Here is a 25,000-nt window from a genome sequence, read left to right on the forward strand (position 1 = left end):
ACCGTATCACAAGCTCAAAATACACACGTGTAATAATGTGTTATTGTTGCAGATGGTCCCGAGCAATGCCGAATCTGTCATGTACGATTATTTTAGTCAAATACCATAATTTTAACCTTCCAGTACGATACTTTTATCATTTCTCACCTGGCAACACAGCACACTCTTCTGCCGACATTGCAGCTATTAAATGTTTGGAAGCTAAATTTTAAACGTGCTTATACTTTACTCACTTATAGTCCACGCTCCAAATTTTGAACTAAAAATGTACACATGTCTTGCAACGACACATATTACGCTCGATAGCTGGTAATAAATCGTTTACACATTTCAACAAAAAGTACGAACATCTGATCAATAATATAATTACTTGAATGGTAGGCAATAATGCAACATAATGAGCGTCTGACGTCAGGTGCTTCTTCGTACGTATACCTTAGTGGACGTGTAATGTCCATAATGACGTCATTTATATTTATTTATTTATTTGTTTGTTTTGTTTGATGTTCAGTCATAACATACACATTTTAATTTAATTTTTTTTTTTTTCAACAATGGCTTCGACATCCAGCTCACCTGGACACAGCATGGAAGATGACTCCACAGGTAAACGTTCTCTTTGAAATCAGTACATTTGTAATTACAAAAAAATCGAAATATTGACACTTAACACTAACAAATTATTGTAACAATATAGCAATCAAGCATTCCTCTCATGCTATTTCAAATAAAGAACTATATTGATTAATTCAAGACACAGAATAGCAAATAGACCCGTGATCTAAACACGGGACTATACAGTCATAAACAGCACACACACAGTGAATAATTGCACTTAAAATATTGTTAAAAATGCTCAAAACCGTACTTCTGGATGAAAACAAAAAATACAAATACTAATTTCTGAGGTAAACAATTCTCATAAGACATCTAGTAGTAGTCCTTGGGATATGCAGTGTATCACAGTATATTTATCCACTGCACAATAATAAATATATTTGAAAATGTATGCATTAACAACTGATCCATTATTTATCTTTCTAAATGTAGATTTTGTTGTATTACATGTAAAGTATCTTGCCAAACTATACCTGTCAGTATTTGCATTTAACAGTGAGGTATATTTCATGGAAAACGGAGGGCATTTTCCTCATGACCAAATAAATGCAAGTAAAAGGTTTGGACAGTAAGCGACCCCGCTTCAACAGTACCGGATAATAATGTTTTCATAAAAGTTAAAACACTGGAAAAATATGTGAGTTTCCTGGGGAAAATAGGGGGGCTGACAGTCAATAATTTTTGTTATATTTTCTCAAGGAACGTTGCTATAAAGGTAATGGTAGGTGTGCTTTAGAGAAGTCATTGCACAACTTGTATACATGTACTAACTAACATGATTTTCTAAACATCTGGCAGCACAAGTGTTGAGCATTATAATTGTGTCTGACCATGCACATGGAGTTGCACATGGACAATAAACCAAGAGATTAGGCGTGTCCAAAGTGCGGCCTCGGGGCCTTTTGCAGCCCACAGATTGATTTTTATTTTATCAATCAATCAATTAATCAATCAATCAATAAACTTTATTTATAAAGCGATTTTCATACCTATAAGAAATGCAACGCAAAGTGCTTTACAAAGTTAAAAACAATACCCCGGTGACCCAGATCCCCCATTATCACATACTGTACGTATGCACGGAAACAGATACCAAACACACACATACAACATACACACATATGCAACTATATGGACAAATGATTGCATGGCTGAGTACAGAGGAGACATGTGAGTAAACACTATCACAGGAGCCATCTGCACCAGGAGGTCATCAAACCATGGCCATCAGGACGGCCGATAACCCCCAACGCAGAAGGCTCATCTGACAAACGTTGGAAAATAATAATAATACAACTTTTAAAATAGTAAGAACCATGAGTAGGGGTAAAAAATAAAGTACAAGTAAGACATTTGAAGATTAATAGAAACAAAAGAATATACAGTAAATAAATATATATCAATAAATGCAATCTTGCATAACTAATAGGATAACAATTAAAATACAAAATACATCAATAAAATAATTAATATCAGGTAAAAACCAAATCAAAAAGGTGGGTTTATTGGCCTGCAACACTTTTTGAAGTGAAAAAAAACCGCATCCCAGATTGAAAACATTACACACAAAACTATGAAAAAAATAAAGTGGCTCAATTTTCCTCAAAACCAAAATAGCCGAAAACTTTTGATTGGTTACAATATTTGTGTTGATTGCAAGCAGCATGACTCAATTGTTTGTTCAGTGTGTGACACTTGTACTGTACTTAAAATATTGTTTCAATGGGTTATCTATCTTGCATCTTGTTTCAGAGCTCAGACCGCAAAGTTCCACAATGTTTCCTCCCCTGCATTGTAAAGACACTCAGGTACTTTAAAAAAGGACACGTTTTTGTGTACGGACAGTACTTACAATGTACAGTAATCCTTCATTTATTGCCTCTAATTGTCTATGGGCTTGACTGTGGTAAATTTATTTTCACACAGTCGGAATTATACATGAATTAAGTATTTTCATAGCAAGAGCCGAAAAAACAGTCTACTGTCACAGACTCACATGGTAACGGTAGTTTAGTCAATCAACCGAAGTTAACTTATATACTGTAGCCCTTCATCACAAGTGCCTCAAAGGTCTTCCTAAACTCAAATCCGAGAAAGGAAAAACTCAAAAGATTTTTTGCAGAGTCGCTTTGGACAATTGATAATTTCTAAAGTGGTATCCATAAACAAGAGTCTGTGTCTAGCCAGCGGGATCGATGATCAACATCTTCATTTTCTTGGAGTTAAGATGCAAAAAGTTGCCGGACATCCATTGTTTAATTTCATTAAGACACGCCTCCAGGTGACTACAATCTGGCATGTTGGTCAGCTTTACGGGCATGTAAAGTTGGCTGTCATCAGCATAACAGTGAAAGCTAAGATCATATTTGCGTATTACATCGCCAAGTGACAGCATATCAGTGGTGTGCAGTCAGGGCCAGCTAGGCCTTCTCTGCTGGCCTAACATAATCAGAAATCATGATCATAACTAAATATAAAATTATTTTTTAATTTACTTTCCCTAAATATCTAAAAGTATTCATATTTTCTTCATGTCATATTATGCTTGTTCCAGTGCTGGTGTTTTTAATTTTAGTTTGTATCCAATCAGAATTCAGCTAGCTTATGTTGCCATGCTGTACGAAATCTGCCCGAGGCCTTCAGAATCAACAATGCGGGCGTCCGTGCACTGTAAGTGAACAGGGACATACAGGTGACAGACAGTTGCGATAGCCAATCAGATCACGAGTTGTTGTCAGTAAGGCCTTCTAGCTGGTCTCACGTTGAACGTGACATTTACGCGTCCTGTGATTGGATACTCACTGGGACCGTTAGCGGATGAACACATAGATAGCCAATCAGATCACAAGTTGTTGACAGTACCCTATCTAAGTAGCCTGATGTTAACAAGACTGTGATTGGATACTCACTTGACATTCCAAAGTGAGTATCCATTCACAAGTTTCAGTTTAGCAGGAAGCAGGAAGTGTTGCGCCGTAGCCAGACCGGGATAGCAGAGAAGGAGAACAAAACGTTGATTAGGTGGCATATATATATTTGCAAGACCATTTTCAAGAATTATATTTAAAGAGAAACTACATCTTGTGAGATGATGTCGACCAACCCCAGAAGCTAGCTCAGCTGTACTGGCGATGAAATGGCGAAATGCCCGCCATTTCCACTCGAATAAGCCGACTTACGAGGGGTACCACTGGCTTATACGGCTTCGAAAATTGTGAGTTGAAATATTTTATTTTTTCACTCTTAATGTTTTTTGCAATTTTAATTTTGACAGTACTGTAGTGGATTGTCCGAAGCTTAAGCAGGCAACAAAAGTAGTTTAGTACAACAAATTTATTTACCCATTATCAGAAGTGCAGGTTGAATTAAGTTGGCCGTGCAGACAGACCACATGTTACTCCGGAGCAAACAAGACACACACAAGCCAAAATCACTGTCGAGTTCTGGTCTTCTGCCATTTTTTATATGTCTCTTGTGCGTCACTGTTTTTTATCTAGTGCGTCATGATTGTTTTGTTTTGGTTTTGTCTGTTCCAAAACAACCTTGTATCTCTTAGTCATATTTGGAAATTCTAAACATTCTGTAGACAGGTTGGCATAACTCCATATTCACCTTTGTCCCACAACTGGTCCATTCAATGGCACAAAATAGAAGGGAATTGAAAATGAGCGGACATTCTTAAAAGACAAGAAATATAGGTCAAAATATCAGAAATTCTACGACATACCCTCCTTCCAGGGTCTTAAGACCCTGGACCAAAACAATTTCTGATGTAGCCCACTAAGTTAAATCTCTACCACAGATAGAGGCAAAAACCTCAATGTTTTTATACGAGGCAAAAATTCCGTCTATGACCCTCCTTCAGAGCGATCGCTGTTACCAGCCTGCAGTAAAACCATCTCACAGAACACAATTAGGACTACCCTTTGATTTAGTAAAGGAATAACAAATACTTTGATCATGAACATCATTGAACATAAATAGATTAATGTATATAGACTTATGACTGTAAGACATTTGCAAAAATATTTTTTCCGGCATTTGCAATGAATGTAGTTACCAATATTGTTAATTACCAATTGATTTTGAACACACAACTGAATTTCGTATGAGTCCATGTTCGATTAGTGCTCGTATAGATGGCTCGGTGGTGCCTCAGGCTGGTGGCCTGCCGACACCTCGTTGGGCTTTTGGCTGCCTTGGTGAAGAAAGAGATCCACTCAGTCTGTCTCTGTCTCTTCTTGGGGTGTGGTTCAGTCCATTGGGCAGACTGTGCAATGGCATGTGCGCGCTGGCCGCTTTGGGGAAAACTCAGGTAGAGTTGGAGCTGTGGGGGCTTTGGGGAAGGCTGGGGCAGAGTATGGGCGTGGGGCTTTGGTCCAGGCCCTCGGCTTGCTTCAGGGCCTCCTTCCACAGCTGCTGGAGTCCCGACGGACACATATTGGCTGGCAACCTTAGTCGTTCTCGTCATCGCTGGCAAGGTGTTGTCTCTCCTCTCGGTTCCTTCCAGTCAGGTATCGGGTGTTGGTCCTGGATCGGCTTTGACCGTGCCCCTCTTAGCGAGTGCAAGGGAATCTGGAGTGGCTGCTTTCATCCTCAAATCTGCACAGAGGAACTGGCACACAAATTCTACATTTTGCAAACATACCATTTTGGTCTCATGGTCTTTCCGCCTTCCTAGGAAGCTGCTGGTCCTGAGAAGTGCTGATCTTGTGACTGAAGACGATAACCTGTTTTCTTAAAATAGGTGCCGTTGTTTGACCTAATCTTTTTGGGGAAACCATGTCGGGATATTAGATAATTCACAAAACATTTAATTACTGAATTGGCACCCTCCTTTGAGGTTGGGGTTGCTTCCGCCAACCACTGCAATTGTCACATCTGTCATCATTCGTAAAAACAACCAAGATTTTAACAGCCATACCTCACAATTTACAACAAAATGCTCTCATGGATAAATATACTACACATTAAGTTGATGTGTCAACATAATGCCCCTCTTAGCGACCGTGTGAGCAGCCTTGATTGCTCCAAAGCCACTTTTTAACTTCAAATTTTCTATTCCTTTTGTTATAACGGGGAGAAGGCTAATTGGTCTGTACTTGTTCTGGTCTTCTTTATTTCCTGCTTTATGGATTTAATTATAGTAGCAGTTTCTCGACGTGGTAGGGAAAGTGTTTTCCGTTATTGATTTATTTATCAATTGTTGTTATTTGAGCAATAATACAATCCTTATATGTTTTTAGGAAGATAGTGTCCAACCCATATATATATCTCTAGATCGTGAGTCTAATAATGCAGTGAAGATTTTGTTTAACTTTGTTTCATTTGTTAATTCTAAAATTAGTCCATCCTGAATAAATGACAATTATTTGCACTGATTTTGAGGGACTTTTTATTCAGGGTTTGTACAGACTGGATGAAATGTTCATTAAAATTATTACTTATGTCCAGACTGTCTGCGATAGTAGCGCCATTGATATTTAATATTATAGTGTTGTTTCTTGTTTGCTCTCTTTCTGTAAGTTTGTATCTGGTTTTCCATAACTTTCTAATGTTCCCTTTTGCAGCTTTGATTAATTCTAAGTGAAAGTCAGCCTTAGACTTCCGCATAAACATTGTAACTTTGTTCCTCCAAATTTTTAAAATCATACGATCTGTATTTAGACCTGTTTTAATTGCTCTTATGAGAGCTGAGTCCCGATGTCTTAGTAGAATCCAAATTGTTTTATTAATCCAATGGTATTTTTATTTTAGCACTCTTCTTTCTGGTTTTGTATTCGTGTATTTACAGATGTTCTCTTTGATTTTTGTCATCCAATTGTAATTCTAGTAAGGCTGCTTATCCTTTGTATCATTGTAGAAGCCGTTTATAATATCCTTAAGTTTCTTTCTACGCGTCTTATTTAACCAGTCCAGATTAACGTCCCCCATGACGTTACTTCTTTCATACTATGCTGTTTGAGGATGTCTGAAAATGAATCGAGAAAAATGTCTTTAGCTGTAGTCGGTCGGTATACTACAATTACCTTGAAATACATTTCTGAGGAAAATGTAATTTAAATTTTAACATACTCAAATTGATCTACTTTTAATGTTTTCCCTTTCATAAATCATAATTCCTCCCCCCTTTGTTACTCGATCTTTTTTTTCTGTAATGTTGTTCCCCGGGACATTAATTAGAACGAAAGTTGTTGTGGGTTTTAACCATGTCTCTGATAGACAAGGTATCCCAGATTATAGTCTGACATTAACTGCTGTATTTGTTCAGTATGTTTCCTGTGGTAGAAAGTTTAATGATGCGGACACGTTTGTTACTGAATACTTTCTACAGACTTCTGTCTCTCTGCGACTTTGTGTATGTAATAAGCAACTATAAATATTTGATATGCTTAAATTTGTTATTTTAGCTCAGCTGTTGTGTAGCTGCTAGCTCCTTGTAGCCTATAGCAGGAATGTCCAAATTGCAGCCAATAGCTATGTTTTTAACCGACAACCGAAATAATTGAAAATGTGGTATTAGCGCATCGGTGCAATCAGCGGCAGCTACGCCCTGTTTTATCATTTGACCTAAATTTTTGGTTTCGTAGGCAGGACAGAGAGCAAAGGAACAATGTGGGTCATTAGTTGTCCATCTTATACCATGCTAATTGTTGTAAGGATAGTTCACATGAGCAGCCATACCTTGAGTCCCACCATATATAAGAGTCAAAAGGCTCCTATTATGAGTCGTCTAATTGGTGATCATACACTTTGGCGGTTTGGGTGGCAGGGCACACGGACGCACCTCAGTCAGCCAGTGCTAGGACAGTTGGAGCAGTCCCCGTCCTCCATTCGTTCCTGGGAGGTGTCCCCAGTAGTTGTCAGCTGATGTCGTGCTGTCAGGCAACATCAGGAAGTTCCTTCTGTGCAGTATTGAATGTCAGGGCACAGTTCGTAAGCAGGTCATTACAAGGTGTGTGCAGGTTGACTACAAAGGAATGCGTCAAAGATTGTGTTGAACATTGTCCGTTGACACTTATGTCCAGCAGGGGTCTGTTTGTATCCTGCTGTTCGTCCTGCTGTGGGCGTCCTCTGTCACACCTGTATTTTTTGTGAGCATGTTCTGGCTACAACTTTGGAGCTTGTCTTGTTCAGAGAAGTTGGCAGTCCCCCGGCTGCATAACAGTTTCCAACCTAGCTTGACCTAGGACAATTCCGTGACTACCACCCAAGTCCGTCTGTATGGTTTTACGTTTTGTTGAGGTTTTTTCCCTCCAGAATTTGGAACTCAAAACATGTACACCCATCGTTTTCATATCCTCTCGGTTAGTTCAATTTTGCATATCACGTTTTAAAATCACAGTCTTAACTATCCCATTAAATGCTAATCAATAACCTTAATTCAAAGATTATACGTACTACTTCATGTGTATTTAAGTACCCTTTTAATTCACTTAAAGATTATCTATAAGTTAATTTAAACTATCATTTGTCTATCAGTAGGCGCGAGCAAGCTGTCATGCTAGCACTCTGACCTCCCGCTGTGCGTGATATTCTCCAAAACAAAAGAATGTTTTTATACACGTTTCTCCTTATCTTTTCTTTCACACTAGTTACAACATGCACACACACACATTGTTTTGTGCCAGCTGTCCTGATATCGCAGTACAAACACCTCACAAGGCCACCTCCCAGACGTATGGTGGAATGCAATGTCTAATTAAAAATATAAATTACTCCAAACTAAAAATATCAGACTGCACTTTAAAGTTACTTTTATTAAATTAATTTCCAAACTAACCACCACCACAGCAGACATCTTCCTCAATCCTATCCCAATACTCCCATAAATTAGAAAGGTGTTTCACAATAGTGGTTAAGTAGTTGTTTTGAGTAATAGATCTCAATATGGGGAAATTAATAAGACTAAATCACAGCCAGAAAGAGTCACTTGTGGGGTTCCACAAGCCTTGTTTTTGGGACCTAAGCTATTTATACTTAATCTAAGTGATCTTTGTTCAGTATCTAATAAATTAAATGTATTACGTTTGCAGATAATACAAATGTATATTGTTCAGGAGAAGACTTGAAGAAATCGTTGAGGAAATCGAGGTCGCGTTGATTCACCTAAAAATTATTTACCGTATTTTCCGCACCATAAGCCGCACCTAAAAACCACAATTTTTCTCAAAAGCAGACAGTGCGGCTAATAACCCGGTGCGCCTTATATATGGATTAATATTCATATTTATTTTCATAAAGTTTAGGTCTCGCAACTACGGTAAACAGCCGCCATCTTTTTTCCCCGTAAAAGAGGAAGCGCTTCTTCTTCTACGGTAAGCAACCGCCAAGGTGAGCACCCGCCCCCGTAGAAGAAGAAGCGCACGGATATTACGTTTCATTTCATTTGTGTATTTCTGTAAAGACAACAAAATGTCTCCTACTAAGAGACACGCGTACAAGGTTCCACTGACTTTTGATATTCCTGTGAACCGTACTGTGGATACAACGGGAACACGTACGGTGAATATTCGCACCACAGGGAATGAGAAGTCGTCCTTCACTGTGGTTCTAGCTTGCCATGCTAACGGCCAGAAACTTCCACCCACGGTGATATTCAAAAGGAAGACCTTGCCAAAAGAGAACTTTCCAGCCGGCGTCATCATAAAAGCTATCTCGAAGGGATGGATGGATGAAGAAAAGATGAGCGAGTGGTTGATAGACGTTTACGCGAAGACACCGGGTGACTTTTTTCACGCAGCGCCGTTCCTGTTGATCTACGACTGCATGCGCGTCCACATCATCGATGGTGTCAAAAAACAAGTGAAGCACACAGAAGAAGAAGAATTCGAGGGATTTGTGGATGAGTAATAACTTCAGAAAGTGAGCTTTAAATGTTTATTTTGTGTGTTGTGTGACACTAACGTATGAGCAACGTTGAGTTATTGATGTTGCTATTGCTCTGCACTATTTTGAGTGTTACTATTTTTGTGATTGCACATTTGTACATTACATTTTGGGAGTGAACAGAGTTGTTAGAACGCTGGTTTGTAATATATTATTAAAGTTTGACTGACCTATCCGACTGTTTTGTTGACATTCCCTTTAGCGTAGCATAGGTGCGGCTAATAACACGGGGCGGCTAATAGGTAAACAAAGTTTTGAAATATTCCGTTCATTAAACGTGCGGCTAATAACACGGGGCGCCTTATGGTGCGGAAAATACGGTAATATTATTAAGTAATCATTGAATGATAACAAAACTCAATTTGTGGTGTTTAGTGGTGCAAAGTCAAATTGTGAAACACAAATTAAAGTTGAATCAAGTGGAAATTGACAGAGTATATGAACTACATTCTTGAGAATAGTAATTGATCATTAATATGTTGGAAGCCGCATATTGAACATATTAAAGAAAAATATCCAAATCTTTGCCATTCAGTATAAAGTAAAACACATGCTGAATAAGAAATGTCTGCATATGTTATCTCATTCATTTATTTTTCCATATGTAGTATTGTTTTGAAGTTTGGGAAAATGTTTATAGAAGAAATATAGACCCAATACTTAAAATTAAAAGGCTCATTTCAATAATACACAAAGCATGCTACTATAATCATACCAATCAATTTTTTATAAGTCATACTGTGTTTAATGTTCAGATAATCTATTTTTAAAACAATGGCAATTATGTTTCCGAGTAAAGAACAACAGCCTTCCAGTTTGTATTCTTAGCTTATTTACATTATGAGGAGAAACTATCATTTACGGGGGATATTGATTTTTAAAATAGGTCAAGTAAAATAAAAATAAAAACACAAATGTATTTCAGTTTTAGGAGTTAAATGATGTACCATCCTCAGTGATGAGCTGAACACATGTAGTTTTTTGTTATGGTTTTGGAGACCCTTGAAAAGTAAAGTTTTTTTGAACATTATAAAATATAGTAACAATTACTTTCATCTTTTAACGTTGATGTTCCAGGTAATTTAATGTTCAGTAAATGTATATCATAGGCCAATATAAGGTTTGGCTTCCGCCTATTCTTTTTTCGGTCATTCTTTTTCTTTTCTTTTCTGTGTGTAAATGTGTATGATTGTTAATATGTCTAATTTACTGTTAAACTGCTCACACAAATTGGTTGATGGTTGATTATATGACCAAAATAAACCTATTTCATCTATTCATTCATTATCTATCGCACTCATAGTTTTATTCCATTTTGCATGTAATTATTCCTATTGATTTCTTCCAATTTCACTCAAACAACTAAACAAACAAACAATTAAACAAACTTGCAGCTAACCACAATCAACAGCATACCATTTACGAATACCTTCATTTGTCACTTTCTCATCTTTTCATCACTTTCATTTTCCTTTACAAACAACATCCTGTATCCATCTCTTCCTTACACTTCACACAATGTTTCTATTTTCTGTTCTCCTAGAAACCATTCACATAACGTAAGGTTATAAACATCCTTTTCCCATATTTTCTCAAACCATCCTCTTCACCCTCCTTCTGTTTTTTCACCTGCTCTCTCTTCCTCTCTCTCTCACTTTCTCTCCTTCTCTCACAATACAAACACAACAATCCAAAATAATCAGTCTTATAAAATAATTTTAGCATTAGATATGATTTAGGGCAGTGGTTTTCAATCTTTTTTCCCAGTAAAATAAGAAAAGAAAATACAGCATAATGTCATCATTTTCTGATTTATTAAATTGTATAACAGTGCACCATATTGCTCATTTGTTGTGGTCTTACTTGACTTATTTGGACAAAAAAAAATAAATAAGAATAACTAAAACGTTTTAAAAATTAAACAAGTGATTAAATTATAATAAAGATTTCTATACATATAATCAATCATCAACCTTCTTTGGATATTGTAATAGAGATCCATCTGGGCTCGTGAACTTAATTCTAAATATTTATTTTGTTGAAGAATTATTCTTCTATAATAATATTTATAAAGGATTTTGAATTGTCGCTATTTTAAAATATTTAAAATCTCCGGTACCCCCCCCCTTTTTGTCCGGGCGGAAACACCATACCCTCCTTTGAGAACTACTGATTTAAACTATAAAAAAAAAAAAAAAAAAAATCCTTTGTCCCACACATCATTACACTGTACAACTCCTCTTTGGGGGGGCTAGGATGACAGGGAATGCAAAACAATAACAGTGCAATACTTTTTTATATCATGGTCGTTAATGCCTAGTTTCTCTTATTTTACTGTTCTATTTTTTTTTCTCCTTGTAATATTTTTCTATTTTGTTTCCATTTATACCCTTATTAGTTACTGTTTACTTTTTACTTCTTCTTCCTGAGGGAACTCTCCTGAAGGAATCAATAACGTGTTATCTGTCCATCTATCTATCTATTACTAACCCGAGCACAATTCATGACGTCATGCTCATCTTGCAGACAGTTATTTCCATTTAGTTTTATTCTCTACATGTAATTCTACATGCACCAATGTCACATAGAAATTTGCTTTCTTTGTTATTTATTTACATTATTATTTCTGGTTTACTTCTGTCTGTTTACTTAAGTTCTCATATTTTGGTGTCTTCCTTCTGATTAGAATTTGTTTAACGCTTCTCTACGTTTTGTTTTGACTCTGGCGCTGAGTGTTGGCGATTCTTATCTGTACTTCCTCAGACTTTATGATTCACAGATGTTTTAGAATATAAATTTAAATTTTACTTCATCGTGATTATTCTTGAAATAATAAAAATGTCAATATAATTAAATAATCATTTTACCTTTATTAAATTTAATTCAATTTTATTTAATGTGTTTGCTATATCATTATTAATTCAAAGCTACAATGTGTTCTAATCTATGGTGTGCGTGCGTGTGTGTTTGTCTCAACTTCCACACAGGAACTGGATGGATCAGATAAGCAACAAGGCTGTTCAATACAGTATATTACACACATAATTAATGACTAATGAATTTAACAATGCTTCAATGTCCCAGTCCAAATGTATGTATTGATATTTAAATGTTTATTTATTCATATACAGTATATTTTATTTTTCCTATTATCAAAACCAACCTGTCAGCCTTCTCTTCAGATTGAGTACAGCTGTCCACTATATATATACATATATATATATATATATATATATATATATATATATATATATATATATATATATATATATATATATATATATATATATATATATATATATATATATATATATATATATATATATATATATATATATATAGTTTTTTATTTATTTATTTATTTATTCTTTAAACCTAGCTCAATGCTAAACTAATCCAATGCTTTGCTAAGTCAATGCTAACCTAGCTCAATGATATGCTAACTCAATGCTAACCTAGCTTAATGCTAACCTAGCTCAATGCTATGCTAACTCAATGCTAACCTAGCTCAATGCTATGCTAACAGTGCCACACCTCTTCGGCCCACGCCTCACGCAGCTGTCACTCACACAGCCTCGTCACACGCACACATCCCTTATCTTAAAATGTCTTCCAGCAGGGCCTCCTTTTTTTTTTTCTTACTGAGTCACATGCACACACATCTTTCCCCAAAAAAGCGAGAGCCTTCTTGTAAACCACAGTGTCACACAGTTACAATCACCAGCACAGTTAAAAATAAATGCAACAGACAACTATTTTTCTCATCCAGAAGCATAGCTGTATCATATCAGAACCTTAATAATAAGAACAACATTTATCATTCACTCTTAGATGGACAAATAGTCAAGTTTAAGGAGGGTATTCTGGACTTCCCTGCTTAGGCTGCTGCCCCCGCGATCCAACCTCCGAGAGCGGAATAAGATAATTAAATGGATAGATCATTCACTCATATGTTTTCTGTACATAACAATTGTCTACTTTCTCACAAGCACACACATTTTAGACAATTTCCCAACTTTTACAGATAGCGGGGCTGTGAGAAAAAGCGTGAAGGGAGGTTGCGAGAGGGGGGGGGGGGGGGGAAGGAAGGGGGGAATTAAACCAGATAAGAAACCAGGTGCTACACAAAAGTTATTAAATTACGCATATATCTACATGTACCAACATAAACTGACTCACTCAATACACACACATTTCAGCATTCATCATTATACACACACATTTATAAATTACAATACCACCCCATGTCCGGACAAATATAAACAACTAATGCATGCGTGCTTTTGTGGAATCGGCCGTCTCATAACACAAAAAACAGGTTCCATCATTGCTCATACAACGGCGATTAACCCGTTTCATTGGAGCAGCACCTGCGTTATCTTTCCTGACCAACACGGAAAAAACCTGGCCTAACGCCCAGTAGGACCACGGGGAATCACCCAACAATCCTACAGACTCGTGTCTGGTCAGTCCATATAGTTTCACCAAGGCTCTACCATACGGAGCCCTTAACTCTATCCATCTATACTGCAGCAAATTTCCAAATTCGTGACAACTTGGCTCAGTTGATCTCCTTTACCGGAGTCACTGAACGATCACCTTATATCAGGCTTTTTACCCGGCTGCAGTTTCCACATAGACAGATACGTAGGACCTTCATAGACGTCATAAATTTGTATGGGCCAAATGTCACACCAGTTAGCAAACCTTGCCTTAAATTTCGCTGTGTCCAACTCCGGCTAACCTAATGTACTTGCAGAAAAAAGCATCCTCTGCCAACAACGACAGAGGATGAAGAGGTTAAAATACATTTTTCGTCTCACATCGTCTATGCTTCAAAAACACTCCAAACCACCAAAATTCTTTTAACAATCTCCTTATAGCTAAAAACAAGAAATCACAAGTTTTCAACAAACACACAGACAAATGATCACATATAAAACAACTCAATCCAACCATAATTTACCCCATTCCAGGTTGTTTTTGGAGAACCTGACTAAACCTATCTTTTATCAAAAATAGATTCAGCAATTAGTCTTATCGATCCGGCTCTCTCCAGGCAGAAAATGTTTACACTTTAAAGCAAACTGCTTACCTTGTGATGCGCGCGTGCAACACACTGTCTGTCTGACAGAGAGAGCGGGAGCGGCTGTCGACCTGTAGCTTCTGTGCCATCCTGTTCGTGACGCCAATTTGTGTAGTGGATTGTCCGAAGCTTAAGCAGGCAACAAAAGTAGTTTAGTACAACAAAATGTATTTACCCATTATCAGAAGTGCAGGTTGAATTAAGTTGGCCGTGCAGACAGACCACATGTTACTCCGGAGCAAACAAGACACACAGAAGCCAAAATCACTGTCGAGTTCCGGTCTTCTGCCATTGTTTATATGTCTCTTGTGCGTCACTGTTTTTTATCTAGTGCGTCATGATTGTTTTGTTTTGGTTTTGTCTGTTCCAAAACAACCTTGTATCTCTTAGTCATATTTGGAAATTCTAAACATTCTGTAGACAGGTTGGCATAACTCCATATTCACCTTTGTCCCACAACTGGTCCATTCAATGGCACAAAATAGAAGATAATTGAAAATGAGCGGACATTCTTAAAAGACAAGAAATATAAGTCAACATGTCAGAAATTCTACGACAGTACCACATAAGATATGCTTTAATTGCTGATGCGTTTTAATTGATTTTTAAATGCACCAGAAAATAACCCCTTTTGTACACTGTTGAGGTGATTCAATGCGAACTAGGGCGTAAATGTGTTCCTGTATAGTATTTCACCAGCAATGGTCATGTTGTGACATAAATTATGGTATTTGGAGAGGTAACTATTGAAGTCGGACATCACTAAAGGCTTCGTGGGAAACGCACGGCCCGCCACTGCAGCATATAGATACTGAAGATTTAAAAGCCAAGAACCAAACCTTGTGGAACTCTGCAGTTGACCTTAACATACTCAAAGGTCACATTGTTATGGAATACGCTGTGCATCCTGTGGAGAATGCATTTATGTTTAAGAGTTCTTTCTTTATTGATAGTCATGCCCATGTGGACTCTTTTTGTTTGTATCTTATGTCCGCAAGTAAACTTTACCTTGAAGGGTTGGAATGTGGGAGTTGGAGTACTCCCTTTTTATCGTATTTGTATTAGAAGAATGAGGCTGTATTCCTTTCTGGACAGGGTGGGGGCTGTTTTCGTATTCAAGAAGTTGTCTCTTTCCGTTTGAATGTTTGACCAATTCGAGATGCCGGTATGACCGCATTGGTGTGGACTGGTCTCCTAAAGCTTTAGTAAAACTCGATAATATTCCTATTCTGTCTTGATGGTCCTTCTTACTCTGCATATATGCCATCTGAAAGAATTTGGGATTGACCACTGATTTTAATTCCCTGAGAGGGAAGACTGGTCAGACGCAACAATCCTTTCAGTGAGATAGGATATAAACAAGAAAAATGCTAAGTCTTACCCACAAATACATGATTTAATGCCACCTAAAAGAATGTTGGGATGGAAGGCAGTGCTGAGATCAAGCAGTAGGAACACAGGTGACGCATCGACATCCATAGTTAGTAATACATCATATTTAGGTCACTTCTGAAAGAGCCGTCTCAGTGGTGTGCTTTGCCAAGAAACCTGACTCAAAAAGTTCAAAAAGGTTGTTAGAGTGCCACCATTTTTTTGATATTTTTTTAAATAAACAGGAGGTGTGACACCGGCCGGTAGTTAAGAAGGCGGTCAAGATCGAGGTTAGGTCTTTTAACCGCTGTTAAGGATGCTAGAGGAACAGTACCGGAAGAGAGTGATAAATTAATCTATCCATGGATGTTCTCATTGATTCAGGTCTCAGGGCATTCAATCGATCGCAACTGGACTGTTCAGTTTGTCTTAGAAGACATTTTGCATCTCATCAAAGTAGGCTTCATCAGTTTATGATCAAATACTTAGACTGGTCTGATCTAGTCTAAGACTAAATTAGATCTAATCTAATCAGATCTCAGTGAGATCTCGCACTGATGGTCATAATATTTCAACAAGCTCCTTAATGAGTTTTCCAGGAAGTGGGTCCAGTTGACATGTCTGTTTTGTCTCATTAACAAGTCGCAAGTTTCTCAAGCATTACTTCCTGAAAATGAGAGAGATTATTTTGGACAGCATTTGCCCTGCAACTTGTACGGACCACATTAGCTTTGGGTGTTGTTAGCTAATAATAGCGACTGGGATTGTTAGTGTTATCTGTCATTGAATAGATATTCCATTATAACAACAACATGGCTACACATTGTTTGTTGCTTCTCTCGGACTGCTTTTTTTATGTGCACACCTCTGAGCGTACTTGTTGACAAAACCGGGTGAGTGACCGCGATAAACACCAGTCATTTTATTCGGGCAGGTAAAAATTTTTACTCCACAAACTTAGTATTTGTGAAAAATATAGACCGCTTTAACACAAATGTGTTCTGTTAAACCACTAATGGTAACAAAAGCTAGCCGATGGTATTCCTGTTATATTTTTTGCTTTGAAAAATGTTACTGTGAGCAAGTTGCAAACAGCCCCTTTAATCGAACGAAGTAATTGAAATTTTTCGATTACTAAAACAATCAATAGCTGCAGCCCTTATCTAAAATGTACTTGCAGTGTATAGCTGTATATTTGTAGTATATTTGCAGTGTACAGTACTTACAATGTACTTGCATTGTATAGCTGTATATCTGTAGTATATTTGCAGTGTACAGTACTTACAATGTACTTGCAGTGTTTGCAAACAGCTTTTTCTTGCTGTGATTTAGGCTTTGCTGAAAAGACGTGTGAAAAGGAAATTGCCGATTGACGAGCATGTCAAATCCCAGGAAAACAAGTATTTTCCAGGTTGGCATTCTCAGGCGCCTCTACGCCAAGAAAAAGATAATTCACAGAGGCGTAGTGTGCCTTCTGCTGTTAAACTGCCACCACTGCAACCCAGCAGCAAGGTGAGTGACATTGCAAGCAAATGTTAAATACTACATCACAATACACTTACTCTTTACTACTTTACTTATTTTTTTTGGTGATTTACTGCATTATTTACATTACTTACTATTTACTGCATGATGAAAATTAAAATAAGTTGCCTTCCTTCAAAATGTTTTTTTTTTGTACATTCCCTCTTTAGTCAGATCCCTTGTCCCTAAACGGAGCGTCAACACCATGTCCAGCTAAAAGACCATTTTCTCTAAAGAAAGACGCAAACCTGGAAACTCCCTCAGAAGTCCGAATCTTCGAGCATAGCAAGGATGACTACACCATGGTCAGCACAGATGGTGTCTTGTCCACGTGCCGGGAAAACTACGACTTTGTAAGCCTGGAGCGCTTCGAAGAGGAGTATCAACTCCACCGCAAACTCGTTCTAATCCCGTTTTTTGCCCGCTTCAAAATATTCAAACCTTTTTATATTTGGCATAAAAAAGTTTGTGTCAAGAAGATTCACATGGCTCAGGAAGCTCTCAAGGAGAACTTGTTCATGATCAACCCGGTAAGTAAGTCTATGTGTCTCTATGTATGTGTCCCTATACAGCAGGGATAGTACATTTCACATTTTAACTTATACAGTAAAAGTTTCAGGTCCCTTAAATACGATAGCGGTACTCAACGGTACTAATTCTAATAATGAACATATAATTTTTATGTGACATTTAACGTAACATTTAATAAGGATACTATGCTGTCCATTTGTTACATTTTGTTTTCTCAAACTTCGGAGTATCATTTGCAAGAATGCATTCATTTCAATTTGTCCAAGATGTGTTGTCGTAGTCAGGAAATAGTCTTTGCCATTGAATTGAATTTACAAGTATTGTCTTCTTTTTGAGTCCAAAAATGTGTTTGTTCTGTAAGTAGTGTACTTATTACACACCAGCTGTTTGATTGTAACATGCATATTAGTTGTAGTTTTGATTACCAAATTTGGAGGTGTTGAAATTGCCATGTAAAATTGCTAATGCTAATCAGTTGGTTTTATATGGAACCCTCTTTCCCCTCGACTTGAGTCACTGCGCACCTTTATCCAAATTGGGTGGATAAACCCTTAAATATGGCCGTTTCCTGTCAAATCTGGCCTTCTGCTAATTCTTCCACTGACTTAAGCACTTTCTCTCTTACACGCTTCTGAGTCTGGAATAAGTCCAGCGTCCCTAGAAGGTAAAACATATTGTAAGTTTGGATGCAGTGTACACCAGAAATACTAAAACTCTGTATTACCTATCAAAAATCAAAATGCTCATTGTTGTCTTGTGAATGTGTGACCATAGCAGAAGGGGACCGCGCTTATATCAGCCCCGTCAATGGACATCCTGGTACAAGTGGACGTTCAATGCATCTAGACCATGATAATTGAATTATGTGACTGATTTTTGACAGTTACGGTAAATTCAAAATGTGACGCTAACCCGCGCAAGCTTACGCACACAAACAGCTGTCAACTAACCCTCTCTGACGCAACGAAGCTTCACAAACATTTGTACTAAACAAAACTCTAAACATCACAAATAACATCAGGGTAGTGATAAGTACAAGCAACTAAAGTTTCATCTACAGATCATTATTCACATCCAGCAGAAGGAAGAAGCTCTTGTAGCGTGCATACACACACTACGTCTCCATGACAACACACGTACACATGACCAACTCTGTCTGGATTGATACAACCATTTCAAATTCAAAATGTTATCTTTTTCATTGATTTCAATGACATTCCCCTCAGTAAAACTTTATGTTATATATTTTTAGCACAACCAAAGAAAAGCCATCATGGCAAAGTTGGCCTCATTAGTAATGAGCCTACTTTCATTTACGATTCAAACACTTCTCCGCAGGCTCGATGGGAGAATATGAATGAGAGAAATGTGCGTAAAAACAACACTGAAGCGCAAACAGGAGAATGTGTTTTAAGTTGGTGGCGTGTTTCCAACTGGACATGACGTTGCATGCAAAAGAGGTATCAAACTATGGTACCGTTAGATTTTACGTGAATCGGTACCTGGTGGAATTAAGTCTGTACCTATAAAAGTACTGAATTCAGTAGCCATCCCTACTGTATTGTATGAACAGTAATATTTGCCATTTGCGTCCCCAGGAAACAATTTGATCCTGCCGTTATACATTTTATTTCATGGGTATGCAAATGGCACAGATTGTATTATATGATGTGGAGTAGGGTTGCACAATATAGACGATATATGATATGAATGATACAAATTTGGCTGATTATTGAGATTTTGATACTATCTTTGTGATAATGCACGTTGACGACATAGTCTAGCTGTGTCCCACAAATTCGCAGTGCAATTTGCCTCCTCGCTCGCAAGCCGGGCTAATCTCTCCCCACACAATACAAAGCTGCTTTTAAGGCATTAATCCTCGCCACTATGTCGGGAAAAGTAAGTTTCTTACAAATACAAGTATCACTTAAGGACAAGGAATAGCTAAACATGCTACACTACACACTAAGACAGGGGTGTCCAAAGTGCGGCCCGGGCGCTATTTGCGGCCCGCAGCTAATTGTTTACCGGCCCGCCACACATTCTGGAAATACTATTGTAAAAATAAAAAAGAACGTTAAAAAAAGTGGAATGAGGTGAAATCTAATGAGAAAAAAATGCAATGTTGACACAAAAGCTGCCATGTAGGCTGTTTTTTTTTCTTTTGTCTTTCTTTATTTTTCTTTTTTTGCAATTGCTCAAAAAAAAAAAAAAAAGACAAAAAATCCATGTTATAATTAATTATTTTCAGGGCTCCAATTACTTCAAATATTTCCCTTTAAAATGTTTTATGTGGTAAATAATGCATATATTGTGTAGTAGCCATATAAAAACATCAAAGTTTTCTTTGACAAAAGCACATAAAACAAACAACATAATAGTTCCTGCATAAAATCGACAGATTTATCTGAAGTTGATCTCGTCACTTAAGTGTTGAAAGTAAAAGAAAAACCTAATAACAATGTATCACTTTATGAGTGGGGCACCTTTTGGATCCCAAATATATTTAGTGATTTTTAATTTATCTTTTCACCGTGATTACTCAAAAATATGAAATAATTAAAATCAATGGTGTCCTGCATTATTGATCTTTTAGGGCTCTAATTACTAAATACTGCATATTTCAGTTTTACTATAAAAAAACTAAGTTGTTTTTGACAGAAAAGCCATAAAACATTTTTTTTAAATTTGTATTACTTTATATCAACTCGAAGTTGATATAGAGATTTACTGTAAGCGTTAAATAATTAAAAAATAATAATAATCTGACTTATTTTTCACATTTTATTGACCGAGACCCTTTATGGTCCCCGGGACCCTTAAAGGTAAAATAAATAAAAAATCCATATATTTTGTTATGGTTTGAAAATGAAAAATATCAAAATGGCCCCCACATGCTTTAATTTTTCCGTGTGCGGCCCTCAGTGGAAAAAGTTTGGACACCCCTGCACTAAGACGACACAAGAAGCCATGCTAACAACTAAGCTAGAGCTTTTGAATGTAAACAGAACTGAGTGGCTCGATACATAATCTATAGTAATAATACCTGGTATAATACCGGTATATGGTTTATAGTACAGTGATTAGATCGATATTTTTACAATCACAAGATCCTTTTGATAAATTTTGCGATTGCTTACAAAAGTTCTTGGACACAGCCCTTTAAGTGCAAAAACCTAAGGATTTAAATCAGAGCCAATAGTATTTTTTTGCTAAAATGTTGTATGTATTTTTTTTACCTTTTTACCCTGCCATCCACAGTTATTGTCTAATTATAATTGTGATGAAAATGCCAATCATTCAATGAGCTTTAAAAAAATTAAGTATCAGCATTGTTGTGATAAATACTGCACATTTTAACTACGTGGTATTTGAGCGATACCTACATTTGTAGTATTGCCCAAAACTAATGTAACGTATCCAAACAACAGAAGAATGTGTGTTTATTACATTTTAATAGTAATGCAGATAAAACCATAGTACAACAAAGTAACCAGATAAAACCATAGTACAACAAAGTAACCAGATATTAACAGAAAATGAACAAGTACAACAATAGTTTTGAAAAAAATTATACAACCTGAAATTACGCAATATGTTACTGCATATGTCAGCAGCCAAATGAGGTTCCCTTGTAATCTATTTCAAATTATATTATAATTTATATACCAAACAATATTTCATAATATATATCATTGTTGCCAGAGGCTGCAAGATATATAATGAATATAGATTTTAGGACATATAGCCCATCCTATATTGAAAAAGGTCTGAAGTAGACATGTCAGGTTTGATGGTTGTTTTATATCAAATAATCAACTTCTGTGTGTGTTCATACAGTCTCTTAGCTTTGCACTGACAGACGTCAGGCAGATGTGTTACCACATCAGAACAACTAACTTGTGTCGCATTGAGAAGAAACACACTTACACTCTCCAGGAGTTCCAGGATGCTCAGGTCGCACAAGTGCAAGAGGTACTTTAGTAGAGGCGGAGATATTGTCATGTTTTACTTTATCTTCGTGTCATCTTTGACCTTAATTTACTTTTGTTAGGCACTGAGTGACCTGCAGAAATTTCAGGATCTGGTGAAGGAAGTGACAATGTGTGCTTGCAGTAATTTCCTGTCAGAGTGTGGGGACATTTTCATAGTCCAAACTTGTTTGAATGTAAATGTATTGATTGTCTTTGAAGCTGTTTGTCTGTCACAGATGGCGACAAACTGAGTGAAATCCAAGTTCTGTTGGGAATCAGCAAAGGATTCTTCTGTAATCGTCTCATCTGGTAGGTTCTTGTCTGGATTTGCTGTGGTGTGACCACTAAATGCCTATGGATATTGTCATACATCCAGGTCATTGTGATCTCAGGGCATTCAATGGATGGCAACTGGACTGTTTAGTTAGTCTTAGAAGTTTGGCCTCTCTTCCGAGCACCTTCATCAGTTCATTCTCATAGATGTCGATAGGTCAGACTAGAGCTGACAGATCTCTGTCAGATTTAGTCTGGAGTTTCTGAACAGATTGGATCTGAACAGACTAGATCTGACAAGTCAAAGTCTATGAGCATGAACTGATAAAGACTGCTTGGGTGAGAAGCCAAACAAACATCTTCTAAAACTAACTAAACAGTCCAGTTTCAATAGATTGAATGCCCTGAGAATACCACAAATGTTTCACATTTACCCACAAAGGTTGAATGGAGGCAACCTTTCAAACCTTTCATCCAAAGTTTTACATGTGGACTTTCCCTATTTATGCTCCATGAGGCTGTAAGCCCTGGGGGTGGTCACCATACGCTGCTGTCTGTGGCTGGTCTTGTATTATAATAGGTTAGTCGCCTATCTGGTGGCAAAATGCCTTGTGGTGACTTTTCCTGTGGAAAAGGACTATGTTTGGGGGAGAGATGTCTAGACAAAGTTGTAGTGAGATGTTAGTTGCTGGCATAAACTTGCTTATTTGTTTAGTAAGAGTCTTTTTAGTCCATGCAGGATTTCACAGGCTTTTTTTGTGATTGTTCTAGCCTAGAATGCCTCAATTTGCGACAGCTTTTTCAAAAAGTTACGGCAAAAGTTGTGATGTTTTAAGGATGATTATTTTCTAATACTTTAAATCAACTTGTGATTTAATGAATTTGTTATTAATGTTTCAAGTTCCGTGCAACCTTAATCCTAAAAGGGACAGAATTTAAAATTAGAAAACAAATACTGTATTGATGTTTTACTAGTTTTTTTTACCACACAGACCTAAAAGTAGACACTAGATGGCAGTAAATATACATACTCAGGGGTCATTGTCAAATTAGTGTACTATTTTAATTGATTACGACTAATAATAGTAATAATTAATTATAATAATAAAACAAAAGGCTTATTTAATGTCTGCTGTCTGCACTAGTTGCAGACATTCTCCATGTTTGTTTTAAGAAAAGTGTTAGTCCGTCTTAAATATTAACTTATGTTCTAACTCGTTTACTCCCGCACGTTAAGAGCTGTTGAGAGTGATCTTTAGTGGTAAATAAGAGATGATGAAACATTATCATCACACTTCAGCATCTCTGTTTTGCAAATGCAGCCTCTTGACTAGGTCAGCATTGCAAATTAAAATCTGCTTTTAATTTTCTTACCCTGGACAAATATTAAATTAATAAATGCATGTAAATGTTTCTATATTACATTAACCAGAAGGCTAAGTGCTGTAGACAAGAACAAGAACTAGGTCTGCGCTACATGGCAGAGAGGATTGTTCGTTGTACGATCATTAAATAGTTAATATATTGTTACATTTTGTAGTTCTTGCTTTGTCTACAGACGAAAGACAGACGGTTGACATGCGCCTTTGAGCGTGGCACAGAGACAAATGAAAATGAAAATGACGCTGATTGGCCAAACTAAGTGGGGAGGTTTTGGGCATTGGACAAAGTTGCAAGGCTGTGCGAAATATGAGAGGATTAATTGAATGTTGATTAATTGAAATTTCTGGAGTGACTGTCTTCTTAGTAACAAATATGAAAAATCCAGTTGCCTCCATTCAAACTTTGCTGATTACAACGACCTGATGACTGAGAATCTACACAAATGTTTCACATGATCCTGTCTATGCCCTCTGCTTCTCACACATATCCAGCTTTATCCGACTTGTTGATTATTTGATTGTCAACACCTTGCACATGCTGTTTGAGAGTGCAGTGGAGAAGCTGCTGGCTGTCTTCCAAGTGCAGGTAGCTAAAATCCCCAGCCGTGAAGTCATTGAAACCTGGGGCCAGCACCTTGAGCCAGAAGCCCCTACTGAGGAGAAGGTGGACCGCAAGGTAACGAGTTGCTTCTGTACCATTAATTACTTCACTTGTCTATAAGTATTCCTAAAAAGCTTGTCACGCCTTGATAGACGGCAGAGTCAGAATCTGCCTATAGCCAACCAATGTTGACAACTGAACTTGTGCTCGACATACATGCGCTGTCCTACAAACCCTCTGAGGAGAACTTCCAGGTTGGAAACAGTCGATTGATTAATATACCCAATGATAAAACTCCTAAGCTGAACATTTGGTGACTTTGTTCATTCTAACAGGAAATTGTCGCAGAAATCATTGGCAAATTCCAGAAAACTGTCATGTCAGTCAAAACTCTAACAGCGGATCCAGAATTCTTTTCACTCTTAACACAGGATAATGCAGAGGTATCTAAAATCCTGTGTATTATTACTCTCTTGTGTTTTTGTTGATTGAACATTTCTGTTCATCTTCAGTGTGATTATGGAGATGCTCCCAGTTTGGGTTCAGTCATTGTAAACGATGGCAACATCCAAAGTATCATCCAAAAAATTAAGGTGAGCTTCACGTTTACACTCGTTGAAAGTAACAATCAAAGTACACGTGTTTTGTTTCCATCAACAGGAATCCCTTCAGTTTACTTTTGAAGCTGCCGAAGTCTGCTCACGCATGTTTGAGCGCTTTCAGCTCTTTTACAAGGAGAATGAAAGTC

General features: G+C 37.2%; 1 protein-coding gene across 2 annotated transcripts in view; it reads left to right on the plus strand.

Moving 5' to 3' along the window:
• The window catches only part of dnah6 (dynein, axonemal, heavy chain 6), a 178,159-nt gene that overhangs the window by 2,710 nt on the left and 150,449 nt on the right, over positions 1-25,000 (plus strand). For both annotated transcript variants that reach the window (XM_062026800.1, XM_062026799.1), the window contains exons 2-13: positions 572-606; positions 2,371-2,426; positions 17,297-17,476; positions 17,659-18,018; positions 21,863-21,997; positions 22,077-22,155; positions 22,233-22,305; positions 24,144-24,327; positions 24,405-24,506; positions 24,588-24,695; positions 24,765-24,845; positions 24,913-25,000. The exon at positions 24,913-25,000 is cut by the window's right edge and continues 33 nt beyond it. In XM_062026800.1, coding sequence (XP_061882784.1) covers positions 588-606; positions 2,371-2,426; positions 17,297-17,476; positions 17,659-18,018; positions 21,863-21,997; positions 22,077-22,155; positions 22,233-22,305; positions 24,144-24,327; positions 24,405-24,506; positions 24,588-24,695; positions 24,765-24,845; positions 24,913-25,000 — 1,465 coding nt within the window. In that variant the 5' untranslated portion in view covers positions 572-587. The remainder of the gene's footprint in view (positions 1-571; positions 607-2,370; positions 2,427-17,296; positions 17,477-17,658; positions 18,019-21,862; positions 21,998-22,076; positions 22,156-22,232; positions 22,306-24,143; positions 24,328-24,404; positions 24,507-24,587; positions 24,696-24,764; positions 24,846-24,912) is intronic.

This window comes from Entelurus aequoreus, linkage group LG18 (assembly GCF_033978785.1).
Source record: "Entelurus aequoreus isolate RoL-2023_Sb linkage group LG18, RoL_Eaeq_v1.1, whole genome shotgun sequence".
Taxonomy (NCBI): Eukaryota; Metazoa; Chordata; class Actinopteri; order Syngnathiformes; family Syngnathidae; genus Entelurus; species Entelurus aequoreus.